General features: G+C 39.7%; 1 protein-coding gene across 2 annotated transcripts in view; it reads right to left on the bottom strand.

Annotated features, from left to right (window-relative positions):
* Window positions 1-581: 581 nt before the first annotated feature.
* scn4a (sodium voltage-gated channel alpha subunit 4) overlaps window positions 582-13,881 on the bottom strand; it is a 101,398-nt gene continuing 88,098 nt past the window's right edge. Inside the window, exons 19-26 of one of the 2 annotated variants that reach the window (XM_008113208.3) lie at window positions 13,030-13,203; window positions 12,422-12,544; window positions 9,260-9,547; window positions 8,954-9,007; window positions 8,675-8,812; window positions 7,440-7,544; window positions 6,017-6,287; window positions 582-5,549 (exon numbers count right to left, since the gene is read on the bottom strand). In XM_008113208.3, the coding sequence (XP_008111415.1) occupies window positions 4,282-5,549; window positions 6,017-6,287; window positions 7,440-7,544; window positions 8,675-8,812; window positions 8,954-9,007; window positions 9,260-9,547; window positions 12,422-12,544; window positions 13,030-13,203 (2,421 nt within the window). In that variant the 3' untranslated portion in view covers window positions 582-4,281. Of the gene's footprint in view, window positions 5,550-6,016; window positions 6,288-7,439; window positions 7,545-8,674; window positions 8,813-8,953; window positions 9,008-9,259; window positions 9,548-12,421; window positions 12,545-13,029; window positions 13,204-13,881 lie in introns of those variants that run through there. The other variant, XM_062984366.1, reaches the window with a different exon arrangement.

Below are 13,881 nucleotides of genomic sequence, written 5' to 3'. Positions count from 1 at the left end.
GAGATTTTGAACTTATGGAGTTAACTTATGGAGGGCGGGGGGGCTTGAAAAAATGGGGGGAGGGGAAAATGGGAAGAGACAAGTATTCAAGCAAATGGGGTCCTTGTTGATGTGATTTAAATGAGTGGCTATCTTGGCACACTTTAGCTGAAATCTGAGACAGGTTTACTATGCGAGACTCCCTTTTTAGGGCCTTGTGTGATCATATAGAGGCTCTAAAGAGGCTGAGGCAGTAAGCAGGACCTAAAGACTGAATCAGAGCTGTGTTTTAGAATTTTCTAGGACTCATCTCACAACATGTAAAAAAAATAAAGCAAAGCATGAATTCTTGTACCCACAAATATATTCAAAATGAGTACATTAGAGGATATACAGATATTCTTTTTCATCTCTGAGTAATAGTCAACAGGGCTTGTACCTTATTGAGAGGGAAAGAACTTGAATATCAGTTTAAATCTAATCTCTGCATCAAAAGAAAGAAAGAAAAGAAAAGAAAAAAAAAAAGAGAAAGCAACTAAGAATAGAGAGCAGGTCAGGCGCCAGTAGGAAAACTTGTTACACAACAGGCATAAAGTCCTGAATGTAATAATTGCTCATTTACAGATTTTATTTTAAGAAATGTACAAAGAAAACATTGCACAATCTAATAAAATTAGAGTTGTTCTCAGTACAGAAGATCACATATGTACAAGCAACACAGTCCATTTGAAACAGAGCAGCTCTCTTCCCACAGCTGTTCACGTGTAAACACAATTGGAAACCCTGTCTCAAATGATACATTTACTGGATGGGTCCCCTGCCCCAGGAGACCTTGAAAACTGAGATATTCCAACTGGACTGACAATTGGAAAAAAAAACCCACTTGTAAAGAGAAGCATTCCCAACAATAAGGTGCTGAATAACATCCCAGAAAACTACCCAACACACACACCCCTCTGCTGAAGAACTGTAATCTCTGTTTGAAGAAACTGAGAGTAGAAAATGCTTCCCCCCTTTTTACCTCATTATTTTTTTAGAAATGTTTATTTGTTGAGTGACATAACTGGAAATATATACTCATTAGCAGCATTTTCTTATCAATTCTTTAAAACTTGTGCAAAACAATCCAGTTTTCACAGGTAAGCATAGCACGTTCTGCTTGCAAATATTCAGACTCCACATTATTTTTAATCTGATTTTTTTAAACTATAATTTGAACTATGGGTATGGTTGGATTTTGTATGGATTAAGACTTGAATTACAGAATATGAGCTTGTAGGCCAGAGATGGACAAAGTGCATTCCTCCAGAATGTGTGGTACTCCAATCCCCATCAGTCCTAAATAACAACCAGATAGGTGAAGAATGGTGGGAGTAGTGTAGCATCATCTGGAAGGGTCTATATTCTCCCTTGTTGGCTTTGAGACTGTTTTTGATGTATGGGATCAGCTCAAGGATTGTCAATTAAGTAACAAAGACAGGGTTCCTCATTTTGTAAATGCAACTAATGAGCAAAAACAGTTTTCTGAGAGGAAAAGAGAAAGAGAAATAACTTACACTGAATGCACACAAACCAGCTGTGTGGGGTGATAATAGGAAGCTCATGTCAATTTAATGGATAGATAGTACAAGTATACTCTCATAAAAGGAAGCCTATAAAGTTTTCTATGTGTTATTGGTTTGTGAACCATATTTCAAGTATGTAATATACATACTAACTGCAATCTATATATTCTTCTTTCAAAGAGCAAGCTCAATCTCCCTCTGGTCTACTCTTTGAATGACATGCATAATTCCATCTCAGTCCAATTCTGATTTTCTTGTTTTCCCTTCCTTCCATGTTTCAGGCATTTTGCAAGTTTAACAAAATGGTAGTATATATATCACCTTCTACAATTAAATCTAATCCAATTTTTACCATCTGCTCTGGGGAAGGAATGCAAGTCGTTTTCTGATGTCACAAGGAGAGGATGTGGTTCAGTGATGTCACAACTGGGCCAGAGAAGCATTGTTGTGTATAGTGGGTTCCAGTAGAAATGAGCCCAACCAACACCTCTTGAGTTTTAGATATGGATAAAACAGGACATGACCACTCTAATCATGCATATTTAATTATGGACACACATTACTTATCTAGGGAAGCAGTTCAGCAACACCAGGACAGATCCTTTGCTCTTACAAGGACAAATCCATATCCAGTGTCGTTTGGAGTGTCCATCTCCAAGAAAACTTGCCACATGCTGGTTTCATTTGCAGTTGCTCAGGAAACCTTCTCTAGGGGCTGGTAGGAATAGCCGATTTGCATGATTTTGTGTGTGTATATATATATATACACACACACATACACACACTAATAAATAAAAGTGTGTGTGTGTGTTATAGAGTAGGCAATCACAGCTATCTCAAAGGTAGGGTGGGATAAACAGGCCAAAGAAGTCAAAGCCCTTGTTAAAATTGGAAGACATTCTGTTTTAAAACATTGTGTTTATCCATTATTTTTCTTAATTTGACTCCACGCGGCTGAGAGCACAAACAGCTCAGTTGCAGCAGTACAAGAACATCTTGTACAACTACAGCTGAAACAAATGAAGGTTGCATAAGAATCCCTTGCTTTTGCACAGAAACTATTTATTTCAGTAGGGCAAATTTCTTGTACTGCTACAACTGAGCTGTTTGTACTTTCAGCAACATGGAGTCATATTAAGAAAAATGAACTATCTTATTGGAATATACCGATGGCAGTTCCTACCTTTCTGATTTTGTAATGCACCAGACCAGCATGGGAATTATATAGTTCACTAATTGTGTAAAAGAAATGTGTGAAGTCCAGACTTCTATACCATCCCTGCCCATTGTATGGCAGGAAAGGAGGGCAAAACAAAGTGAGAGATTTCTGGACTGTGGGAGACGAGAACAGCACATACAGTATTCTAAACCATAGCTGTGATGTACTTTTAAAGAAGAAAACGGCAATGTGGCAGATACAGAAATGTGCAGTTTGTATTTATAGATATTCGACAGAATTGAGAATTAACTTGGAAACATTTCAAAGCTGACAATAAACCCTGAGAACTGATTAGTTTGTTGCTTTTGATTTTTTCTTTAAAAGAATCTTTTAATAGAGTGCAAATGGTTAAGACTTAATTGTACTTTAAACCATGTCTAACAAAAATTGTTTAAGACCATTCAAAGACCCCAAAGGGAAAAGCCAAACCAAATTTTTAAGACTTTGCAGATTTATGTTCAGAAAAACATTCCGTTATTTCATTATTAACTTTCACCTTGCTTTTACATGCTGGAAAGATTCCTAAGCCAAAGCACATCAGTCCGTTACCAGTAAAAATCAGATGTATCCAGCTCCTAATATCTGGGGAGCAATGTAGGCGGCAATTTTCACTGCTAGTGTCTTCAAGACACAGATAGGAAATGGAAAGAAAATGGCTGAAGATGAAATTTTGATCATATTTCAAAGTATGTCACTAATAGATTTCTGAATATTCTGCTTTCCACGATCGAGTGCACTTTCTGCAAAACAACAGACATGAGGATTGGGCACTAAATTCAGTGACTTTAGAACTTGAGCTTTCTTTGATAAATTGAGATATTCAAAAGTTTGTAGGAACTGAAGAAATCTTAGAAGTGGTGCGTATTGCAGTCACTTTTAGCACACAATTACCAGTTATACGGTGGCAAGGCTTCAGAGTTCCCCATGGCTAGCAGAATAAATTAGGTAAGATATGCAGCCACAGGAAAATTGCATAATTGATTCAGGTCATAAAATCCAGGCTTTTGTGGGTGAATGATTGTTCTTTAATTGTATAAAGTACACAACTCCAGTTGTGTTCCTCTGACATAATCTCCCGTTTCCATATATTAGCTTGGCTCTGATCAAGACTCACAGCAGTGATCAAGACTCACATCCATGGCCATTTCCTTCTCTTCTTTATCTTCTTCCTAAACTTCTTCAAACTCTAATAGGGAAGAATTAACCTCAGAAGTGGCCCAGGAACATGCTAAGAATCAGCTAAAATTAAACTAAAACTCCTTTTTTGTCACCAGCAATAGAGATAATTCATATTCACCTCATTTTAAAAATTTCTTTCGGCATTGTGGTGAATTAGAAAAGTAGAAACCAGAATAGGCTCTACTTCCAAAGTTAAGATGTTTATCTGAATCCCTCAACTCTGTTTAAGAGAACATAGCTCCTGATAGCAGAAAATATGGAAGGGCCCTTGTGAGAGAGTTGTAAAATAAGTCTTTTTGGAACCAGAGCCAATTTATTGTTGGCCAGAAATGCTCTGTATTATACAAATGACTCTTTTACACCACGTTTGGTGGCTTTCGGCTCTTGAGTTTTACTGGAAGCATCTTCTGTTGTTTTTTCAGGTTCCTCCTCTTTCTCTTTAGTTTCACCAGTATCTTGTGTGTTCTCTGGACTGGGGATTGGCTCAAGTTCAATAGGTGGAGATGCTTCTGGAGATATTTCATTTTCCATTTGCATCTCTGAAGATCCATACAGTGTATTTATTCTGTTTGCAATCAACCCTTCTTTCTCTGGAGCTCCTTCTGCTAGTGTATCCTCATCTTGGCTATGTCTGTACACATATGAGGCCTGTTTCACTGATCGTCTTAGTAGATACCTTCGGAATGCCCGTTGGATTTTGGTGGCACATACTTCCTCATGTTTCCTTTTCAGTGTGGTGGTAATTGGCTCATAGGACACTTTTGAGGGGTTGGCAGCCATAAATTTCTCCTCCATTGATTCCTTTAGGGCGTCCATTTCCCCAGAGTCCCCCAATACTTCTTTGGTAAGTGCAAAAAGGATGTCCAGACAATGTATCTTATCCCCAGGAACCATGGGCAAGTCCAAGGTGACCAACTTGATCTTATTGGGTTTAGCAATTCGCAGTGGCTCTTGCAACGTGTCTGCAAATTCAGAGAGAATGCTATAATCAATAAACTGTGTGGCATCAGGATCAAACTTCTCCCATGTCTCGTAGAACATTTCAAAGTCATCTTCACAGAGAGGTTCACTGCTCTCCTCTGTGGCTACATTGAAGTTCTCCAGGATGATAGCAATGTACATGTTGACCACAATCAAGAAGGAGACAATGATGTAGGTGCAGAAAAAGCAGATGCCCACACCAGGGTTGCCACAATTCCCCTTCACGTCACTGCCAGGGTTCTCCAGATCAGGATCACAGTCTGGGGGAGCGCTGTTCAGAATGGGGTTCAGTAAGCCATCCCAACCAGCGGATGTGGTGATCATGAAAAGGCAGATGATGCTGTTGCCAAATGTCTCAAAATTAAACATGTCATCAATACCAGATTCCTTTTTCACATAAGCAAAGTTCGACATCCCAAAAATCGAAAAAATGAACATGACCAGGAAGAGGAGTAGGCCAATGTTGAAAAGTGCCGGCAGGGACATCATCAAGGCAAAGAGAAGCGTCCGGATGCCTTTGGCTCCTCGGATCAGTCGGAGAACACGCCCAATTCGAGCCAGACGGATCACCCTGAAGAGGGTGGGTGACACAAAGTACTTCTCAATGAGGTCTGAGAGGACAAGTCCTGAAAGAAAACCAGTAAGTCATTAAATCATGTCCAGAACCCTTTCCCCCCAAGCACTGAAATGCAGACTTTAAATATTATTAACAGACTACTCACAATTTCATTATCATTGTACAAAATAAGAATATTTCCTTCACTCTAATAGCACATTTTGGAGCATGTTTTACCCTCTGGAATGCCCTGGAGACCACAAAAATGGCCTTGTGGCACATAAGACTTGTGGCCACTCTTTGCTCACCCTTGTTCTATGGGCTTTTCTTCACTGAAACATTTTGGTTAGCTGCAAAATTAGGTTGGTCAGAGTGAAATTATACCTTTAAAGTGAACACAGTGAATATGCTTCTACATTTTCTCCACTACAAATCAGTCTTCATTTTAATACTTCTAACTATATTTACTTTTGGGTCCAAGATTCTAAAAAAAGATCAAGACTTTCAAGTGCTGAATTTGTCTCATATTTTTCTTACCTGCAATGGAAAGAATGACTACAACAAAGTCAAAGATGTTCCAGCCAACAGTGAAGAAGTAATACCGCAGGGCAATCATTTTGAGGAAACATTCAGTTGTGAAGATGACTATGAAGATCAGGTTGATTTGGAAGAGGATGTCTATTTTGGTTTGGCTTTGGTCATCTGTTTCCACCATCATTGTCACCATGTTAAGACAAATGAGGATCATAATGACTATATCAAAGGCTTGTTGGGTCACAAAGTCAAAGATCATTCCTTGATATTTGTTCTTTAATAACATGGAAGGCATGTGTGGGGGTGTGAAAGAAACAGAGGACAAGACAAATGGACAAAGACAAACAACAGCGGGAGAAAAAAAAGAAATGGAAAAAATGCTTACAGACTGTTCAGATGGGTGAAGTAATGGGGTAATTTTAAATCATCTTGTACAGAAACAAATGAAATACTCTCACTGAATCTACATTTCTTGAGTTTTAAGAAGAACTAATGTGGCATAACTACCATAATCAGAGTGTGGATGGCAGGATGGGACTATTTGCAATCTAACTTTATCCAGACATAAATGTTTTTGGGTGACTTTAGGCATGTAACTGTCTTTGAGGCCATATCTGCACTGACCACATAAGTTGGGGTAGAGACAGATCAGCTCCATGGTGGCCAAACACTGATCCAGAATAATGTGAGCAAGGCCACCTTAACGCAGCCTTGTCCTGCATTACCCAAAGTCGGGAGAAAGCTCAAATTGTGACACAGAATTCAGACTCTCCCCTGACTTTGGGTATGTGAGAACAGTTCCTAATGTTGTTGTATGTTTTCCGGGCTGTATGACCATGTTCCCGAAGTATTCTCTCATGATGTTTCGCCCACATCTATGGCAGGCATCTCACAATTTGGCTATACCTCACAACCTCTGAGGATGCCTGCCATAAATGTGGGCGAAACATCAGGAGAGAATACTTCGAGAACATGGGCATACAGCCCGGAAAACATACAACAACCCTGTGATCCCGGCTATGAAAGCCTTCGGCAACACAAGTTCCTAATGTTTGAGGAACAGTGCTGTGGGAGTATGGGCCCATCCAGACAGTCCCAAAACGTGAGACCTGTCTGGATTTTTACCGGGAGTGTCCAAATGACACCCCCGGTAAAAACAAAGTAAATCAAAATAACCTCAGTTTCCTCGTGCTAGGAGGCTATGAGGAGGAACTTAATGGAGTCCAAGTACATTTTCTTTAGTTTTTAGGGGTACAGCAAGTCCCAGGTCTCTTAGGGTAGAGTCATGTGAATTAAGTTGGAATTGTGGTGTAACTGTGTGCTATGAAAGGGCCCCATTCACAGTTTATATATAAACAGAGACAAAATGTGTGGGAGATGGAAATTTTTTCATGCACCTGGAAGTTGAGCCTCAAGAATGGCATACCTGGGGCCTTGGGATGGGCTTCACTGGTTTTTTTGAACCCAATTTCTTCATAGCATTGTAGTATTTCTTTTGCTCTTCTGTCATAAAAATGTCCTTTCCTCCAAAGTAAAAAAGGGAATCATAATTATTAGACTTGGATTTAAACTTCTGAATTATTAGACTTGGGTTGAAACTTCTTAATTGTAATATCCAAGAGTTATGCAAAACCTCCACAATCCTTTCTTTCCCCTACAGGCTTAATTTGAGCACATATGATTGCGCATTTCTGAAGCTCAGTTATGGTAGCTTTTTTTGGTCACCAGCATATTTACATTACAGAACTACTGCAGTTTGACAATACATTAATTGCTATGTGACAGTGCTATGGGTTTCTGGGATTTGTAGTCTCACGATATATTTACCCTCAGAGAGTTCTGGTGTCACAAGAAATTACAAATGCTTGGACTCCATAGTTATGTCAAACTGCTATAATTCAGCAGTGTGGATTATCTTTATCTTTTCTAGAGAATCAATTCACCCTGCATCTGTGGTTAGCAACCATCTGGCTTGTGCATGTGTGTGTTTAATTTCCTTTGTGGTTTGCATTCTGTCACTTAACAGCAGAAGCATCAAATTCCTTTCCAATGAGTGCTTGGTAAATTCTTGTTATCCTAATCTGTGGGGGCACCATATATGTTTCCTCAGCTGGGAGACAAATTATATATTACATTAACCGTGTGCTTTCCCATTGAGATGTAGTTTTTTTCTTTCCCGAATAACTGAGCTGTCTGAATCAAGACCTAGGCATGGGGCATATAAGGTGCTTTAATTCTTTGGTTCCCACAGTGGTCCCAGTTCAAATTTTGAAAGCCTCCTAAGAAGCGCTCCAACTCCAATAGCATCTGCTTCCTTAGTAGGTGGATTTCAGAACTCAAGGAAAGCATACTAGCTATGAGGCCAAAGTTAACAACGTCTGCAACTTGTACAGAATTGCATGCCAAAGTCAAAACCAGCCTGGTCCATTTCCTGACCTGCTTCTCTGGTTCTGTGTCACAAAGAACAAAGTAAACATCTATCTAGACTGCAAAGAGAAGCCTGCACTAGCCCTACCCATCACCTAGAGAACTAAGGGATCCTTGGTGAAGTAGATGTTTGGTTTTTTTTATCATTAATTACAAGCAGTTGGGAAAATGGTTTCATCAAAAGATGGGCTACGCATCTTCAAAAGGAATAAATGATAAATAAGAGACACTTATCTTTTTCTTCTGCTGGTTGAAGTTGTCAATGATGACACCAATAAACAGATTGAGGGTGAAGAAAGCCCCAAAGATTATAAAGACGACAAAGTAGATATACATGTAGAGATTGATTTCATATTGTGGTTGTTCCTCCACCTGGGGTGGCAAAGAAGGGGTTGAGAAGAAGCTCTTTACTTGTGCCCAGCATTCCCACTCCTATGTCCTTGCAGACCAAAGCTAGTCGCATCTATAAGAGGACTACATGACATGCAAATCAGCTTCCCATGTCCATATTACCTCACGGGAATCAACGGCTGCATACATGATGTCCATCCAGCCCTTGAAGGTAGCCTACAAGGAAAAAAGACACAGATTCATCATGGCACTGGGGTGCAGAAGTGAGGTGGAAGCAGATACAGAGAGATTCCACAAAATTCAAGCACAAGGTTCCAGAAAACTTCATTCCCCAACAAGAGTTCTGAAAAGTAAGTTTTTGAGACAACAATGAAGAGAATTTCCATTGTGGTCTGGGGAATTAAATTGTCATCCCAAAGTAGTGGCATTTCAAAGTCTCAGAACAGAAGTGAAAGCAGGCATGCTTACCACTTGCAAAAGTGAGAGATAACCCAGGCCCACGTTGTCAAAATTGACCTTGACGTTGAGCCACCGAACGTCTGTGGCATTTTCAATATTAATGAGGTTCATACAGTCGCTCTTGTTGTTAATTTCACTGATTTCAAAGAGCTCTCCCGTGGTAGTATTGACACAACGATAATACTTCCCGGCAAAGAGGTTGACCCCCATGATGCTGAAGATGAGCCAGAAAATCAGGCAGACCAAGAGGACGTTCATGATGGATGGGATGGCCCCTAGGAGGGCATTTACAACCACCTAGCAGCCAGAAGGAAAACATGTTTGGGATTTAACAAAAGTGATTTTTAAACCTTCTCCCCCAACAAATGCTGACTAAAAACTAGACTTAAGATTCACAATGGACTGCTTGGGCTTCATGTCGTTGCTCTACTACAATTTGCAGAAGCTGTGGTTATTGTCCATTATGGCTGGGGATTCTGGGAACTGTATTCCAACAATATCTGATGATTTTCAGATGAAAGACACTGCTATAAATAGTTTCCACTGAATAGCTTTTACTAAGAAATAAGATTCATCAGGGCTGACTGCAGAATTTTGCTTTCCGTTCCGTTCCATAAAGGGAAATGAGATTAGGTTCATCCAAGCTTATACATTTGAGGCAAATTTTACTTGTATTTACTAGGATTTTTAAAAATCCTTATATTGTACTTCACCTCTTCACTAATTCTTGTGAATTTCTTGAATTAGTCCCAACTTTTAAAACCTAGGTCAGTGTTTTTTTTTCTTGTCGCAGTAAGGTATTCATGCTCATATTTATATTCATTATCTCACTTCCTTCTGGCTGATTCCACTGATGATTTATTGCGTGAGGGTGCAAACTTTGCCCTGGAGGTTCACCACTAATTTTCTTTCCCTCATGTCCAGTTACCAGGTTAAATATTTCCTCTCTGCTGCCCTCCATTCACATTTTTTTTTAAAATTTTACTCTTTTGGAATATAGTGCTACCCCGTTTCCCCCAAAATAAGACCTTCCTCAAAAATAAGACCTATCATGATTTTTCAGCATTCCTGAGGATGCTCGAAATATCAGTCCTATTTCAAAAATAAGCTCTAGATATAGTTCATTTAAAAAGTCAATTTGGAAAAAGTCCCAGCAGATTGGAGGAGGGCAAATGTGGTCCCTATTTTCAAGAAGGGAAAAAAGGACGACCCAAACAATTACCGTCCTGTTAGACTCACGTCGATACCAGGTAAGATTCTGGAAAAGATCATTAAGGAAGTGGTCTGCAAACACTTAGAAACAAATGCGGTCATTGCTAATAGTCAACACGGATTTACCAAAAACAAATCATGCCAGACTAATCTGATCTCTTTTTTCGATAGAGTTACAAGCTGGGTAGATGCGGGGAACGCTGTGGATGTAGCCTATCTGGATTTCAGTAAGGCATTCGACAAGGTCTCCCACGACCTTCTGGCAAACAAACTAGTCAAATGTGGGCTAGGCAAAACTACGTTTAGGTGGATCTGTAATTGGTTAAGTGAACGAACCCAAAGGGTGCTCACTAATGCGTCTTCTTCATCTTGGAAAGAAGTCATGAGTGGAGTGCCACAGGGTTCCGTCCTGGGCCCGGTTCTGTTCAACATCTTTATTAACGACTTAGACGAAGGGTTAGAAGGCATGATCATCAAGTTTGCAGAGTACACCAAATTGGGAGGGATAGCTAACACTCCAGAAGACAGGAGCATAATTCAAAATGATTTTGACAGATTAGAGATGGGCCGAAACTAACAAAATGAAGTTCAACAGGGACAAATGCAAGATACCTCACTTAGGCAAAAAAATGGAATGCAAAGATACAGAATGGGGGACGCCTGGCTCGACAGCAGTACGTGTGAAAAAGACCTTGGAGTCCTCGTAGACAACAAGGTAAACATGAGCCTACAATGTGATGCAGCGGCAAAAAAGCCTATGGGATTTTGACCTGCATAAATAGGAGTATAGCGTCTAGATCCAGGAAAGACATGCTACCCCTCTATTCCACCTTGGTCAGACCACACCTGGAATACTGTGTCCAATTCTGGGTACCGCAGTTGAAAGGAGATGTTGACAAGCTGGAAAGCATTCAGAGGAGGGTGACTAAAATGATTAAGGGTCTGGAGAACAAGCAGATGAAAAGGCTGAGAGGAGACATGATAGCCATTTACAAATATGTGAGGGAAGTCATAGGGAAGAGGGAGAAAGCTTGTTTGCTGCTGCCCTGTAGACTAGGACACGGAACAATGGCTTCAAACTACAGGAAAGGAGATTCCACCTGAACATTAGGAAGATCTTCCTCACTGTGAGGGCTGTTCGGCAGTGGAACTCTCTGCCCCTGAGTGTGGTGGAGGCTCCTTCTTTGGAGGTTTTTATGCAGAGGCTGAATGGCTATCTGTCGGGGGTGCTTTGAATGAGATTTTCCTGCTTCTTGCAGAGGGTTGGACTGGATGGCCCATGAGGTCTCTTCCAACTCTACAATTCTATGATTCTAGGGAAGGGAATCCCATCACAACATAGTAACCACATCTCAAAGAACAGACAAAACCTCTAGTGCATTTAAGCCATCACTAAATGCAGAAATAGGAACAATTGTTATAAGGCATTATAGGCACAAAATCCAGAAACTGAATAGTTTGAGATTTATTCGAGTGACGGATAAACTCACTGCCTACATGTCCATAAAGCAGCAAACACTTGCACTGAAGTTTCATAAAATTCATCTTTGGCCATAAAATCTTGGACTAGTCACTACTCTCTTAGGACATATTGTTTGAAGAAAATGGAACAGCCTTGTGTGTGGTGTCATAAAAGTTACTTGGAGAAAGAGTGACATAAAAACATTGTGTATAATGATGGTATGCTAGACTCTTAGTATTCACTGTAGTTTGATTCCAAGACCCCCATGGATATCAAAATCCATGAACGATCAAGTCACATTATGCACATATATAAAATGGCAAAATCAAGGTCTGCTTTTTGTGGGTGAAAGGGATATTTTCAAGCCATGGATACTTGGATAGTTGAATTCATCTATGCAGAATCCATGGATATGGTTCAATTAATAATTTAAAACATAAATAATTTTGCCTGTGTAAAAAGGGGAACTTCTTCACTTGACACCAAAGAAAACATACCCTCATGCCTTCAAATCTGGACAAGGCTCGAAGAGGTCTCAGTGCTCTGAGTGTCCTTAGAGATTTGATGGGTCCTAATTCTGAATAGCCCATCCAGTTTGCTGTCAGACTAATGAGGGAGACCTGGTGGGGAAAACAAAACATTTAGTAACAAATTAACAGAAATAATAGGAGAAAACATGATATTCTTTATCTTACTCTATTTATCCTCCATTTATACCCCCATTTTTGGGCCCATTCACACTGTGCAGTTACAATGCTATGATGCCATTTTAACTGCTACAGGATGCATGCTATTGAATGCTTGTATCTGTAGTTAGGGGAGACATTAGAAGAACTTATTGGCTGAGAATTCTAAAATCCCCTCCCTAAATGCAAATTTCAGCTTTTAGTAAGTAGATGCCATGGGGGGTTAAATATAGTGCTAAAACTGTGCAGTGTGAAAAGACCTCGATGTGGTTCACAGATCTTTCTCAAAAGTCCTTAAGCATCCCGGACAAGGAGCATGTTTGGTAGCTGATTCTGTGCACATTCAGTTGATATTTATAAGATAGAATGCTAAAAGGGATTCCTTCCAAAACAACTTGCTCCTGGAAGCCACAACTTACATCAACAATGAGGAAGTCAAGCCAGCACCAGGCATTGGTGAAGTAGACCTTGAATCCATACGCTACCCATTTCAGCAACATCTCAATAACAAAAACATATGAGAAGACTTTGTCAGCATACTCCAAGATGGTACGGATTACTGGCCGTCGCTCAATGTAGATGTCTTCAAAAGCCTGGAAGAGAAAAAGAGGCACAGAAGGTTATTGTAATCAATCCTCAGAAGGGACACAGAGTACAATTCACAGAGATAGGGTTGAGGGTATAGAGAGACGATGAACCTGGAATTCTTGAGAATTCCACATTTAATTTCCACAAATATTTCTAGTCCTTACGATGAAAATGAAAATAACTGTATTTTATCTAGTGAAACTTTGAAACTTGCATGATGTATATTTTGGTTGGTCAATGAAAGTATCATTGTTTTGTGTATTTTGTTGTATTTTGTTGCATGACCACCCCAGAATATAATTGGATCACTTGTTTAGTAGATGTTGGGGATGCATCTATCTGGATTTCAGCCAAGTATTTGATATGTTCCCCGTGATGCTTTGATTAACAAATTAATTTAATTAAATTCTCCCAAATTAGTTAAATTAAGTTCTCTCTATGGAATAGATAGGGATACTTTCAGATGGATCTATTACTGATTAGCGATCTGGAAGGAGGTCTGAAGTGGAGTGCCTCAGGTTCTATCTGAAAGCCATTACTCTTCAACATTTTAAGCAATTATTTAGATGACAGGGTGAAGGAAATCCTCATCAAGCTTGGAGATGACACAAAACTGGGAGGTATGACTAAAAACACCAGAAAATGGGGAAAGAATTCAAAAGGATCTTAATAAATAATAAAAT

The sequence above is a fragment of the Anolis carolinensis genome, chromosome 6, assembly GCF_035594765.1.
Source record: "Anolis carolinensis isolate JA03-04 chromosome 6, rAnoCar3.1.pri, whole genome shotgun sequence".
Taxonomy (NCBI): Eukaryota; Metazoa; Chordata; class Lepidosauria; order Squamata; family Dactyloidae; genus Anolis; species Anolis carolinensis.
The sequence above is the reverse complement of the archived record's forward strand: the minus strand, read 5'-3'. Positions and strand labels throughout refer to the sequence as shown.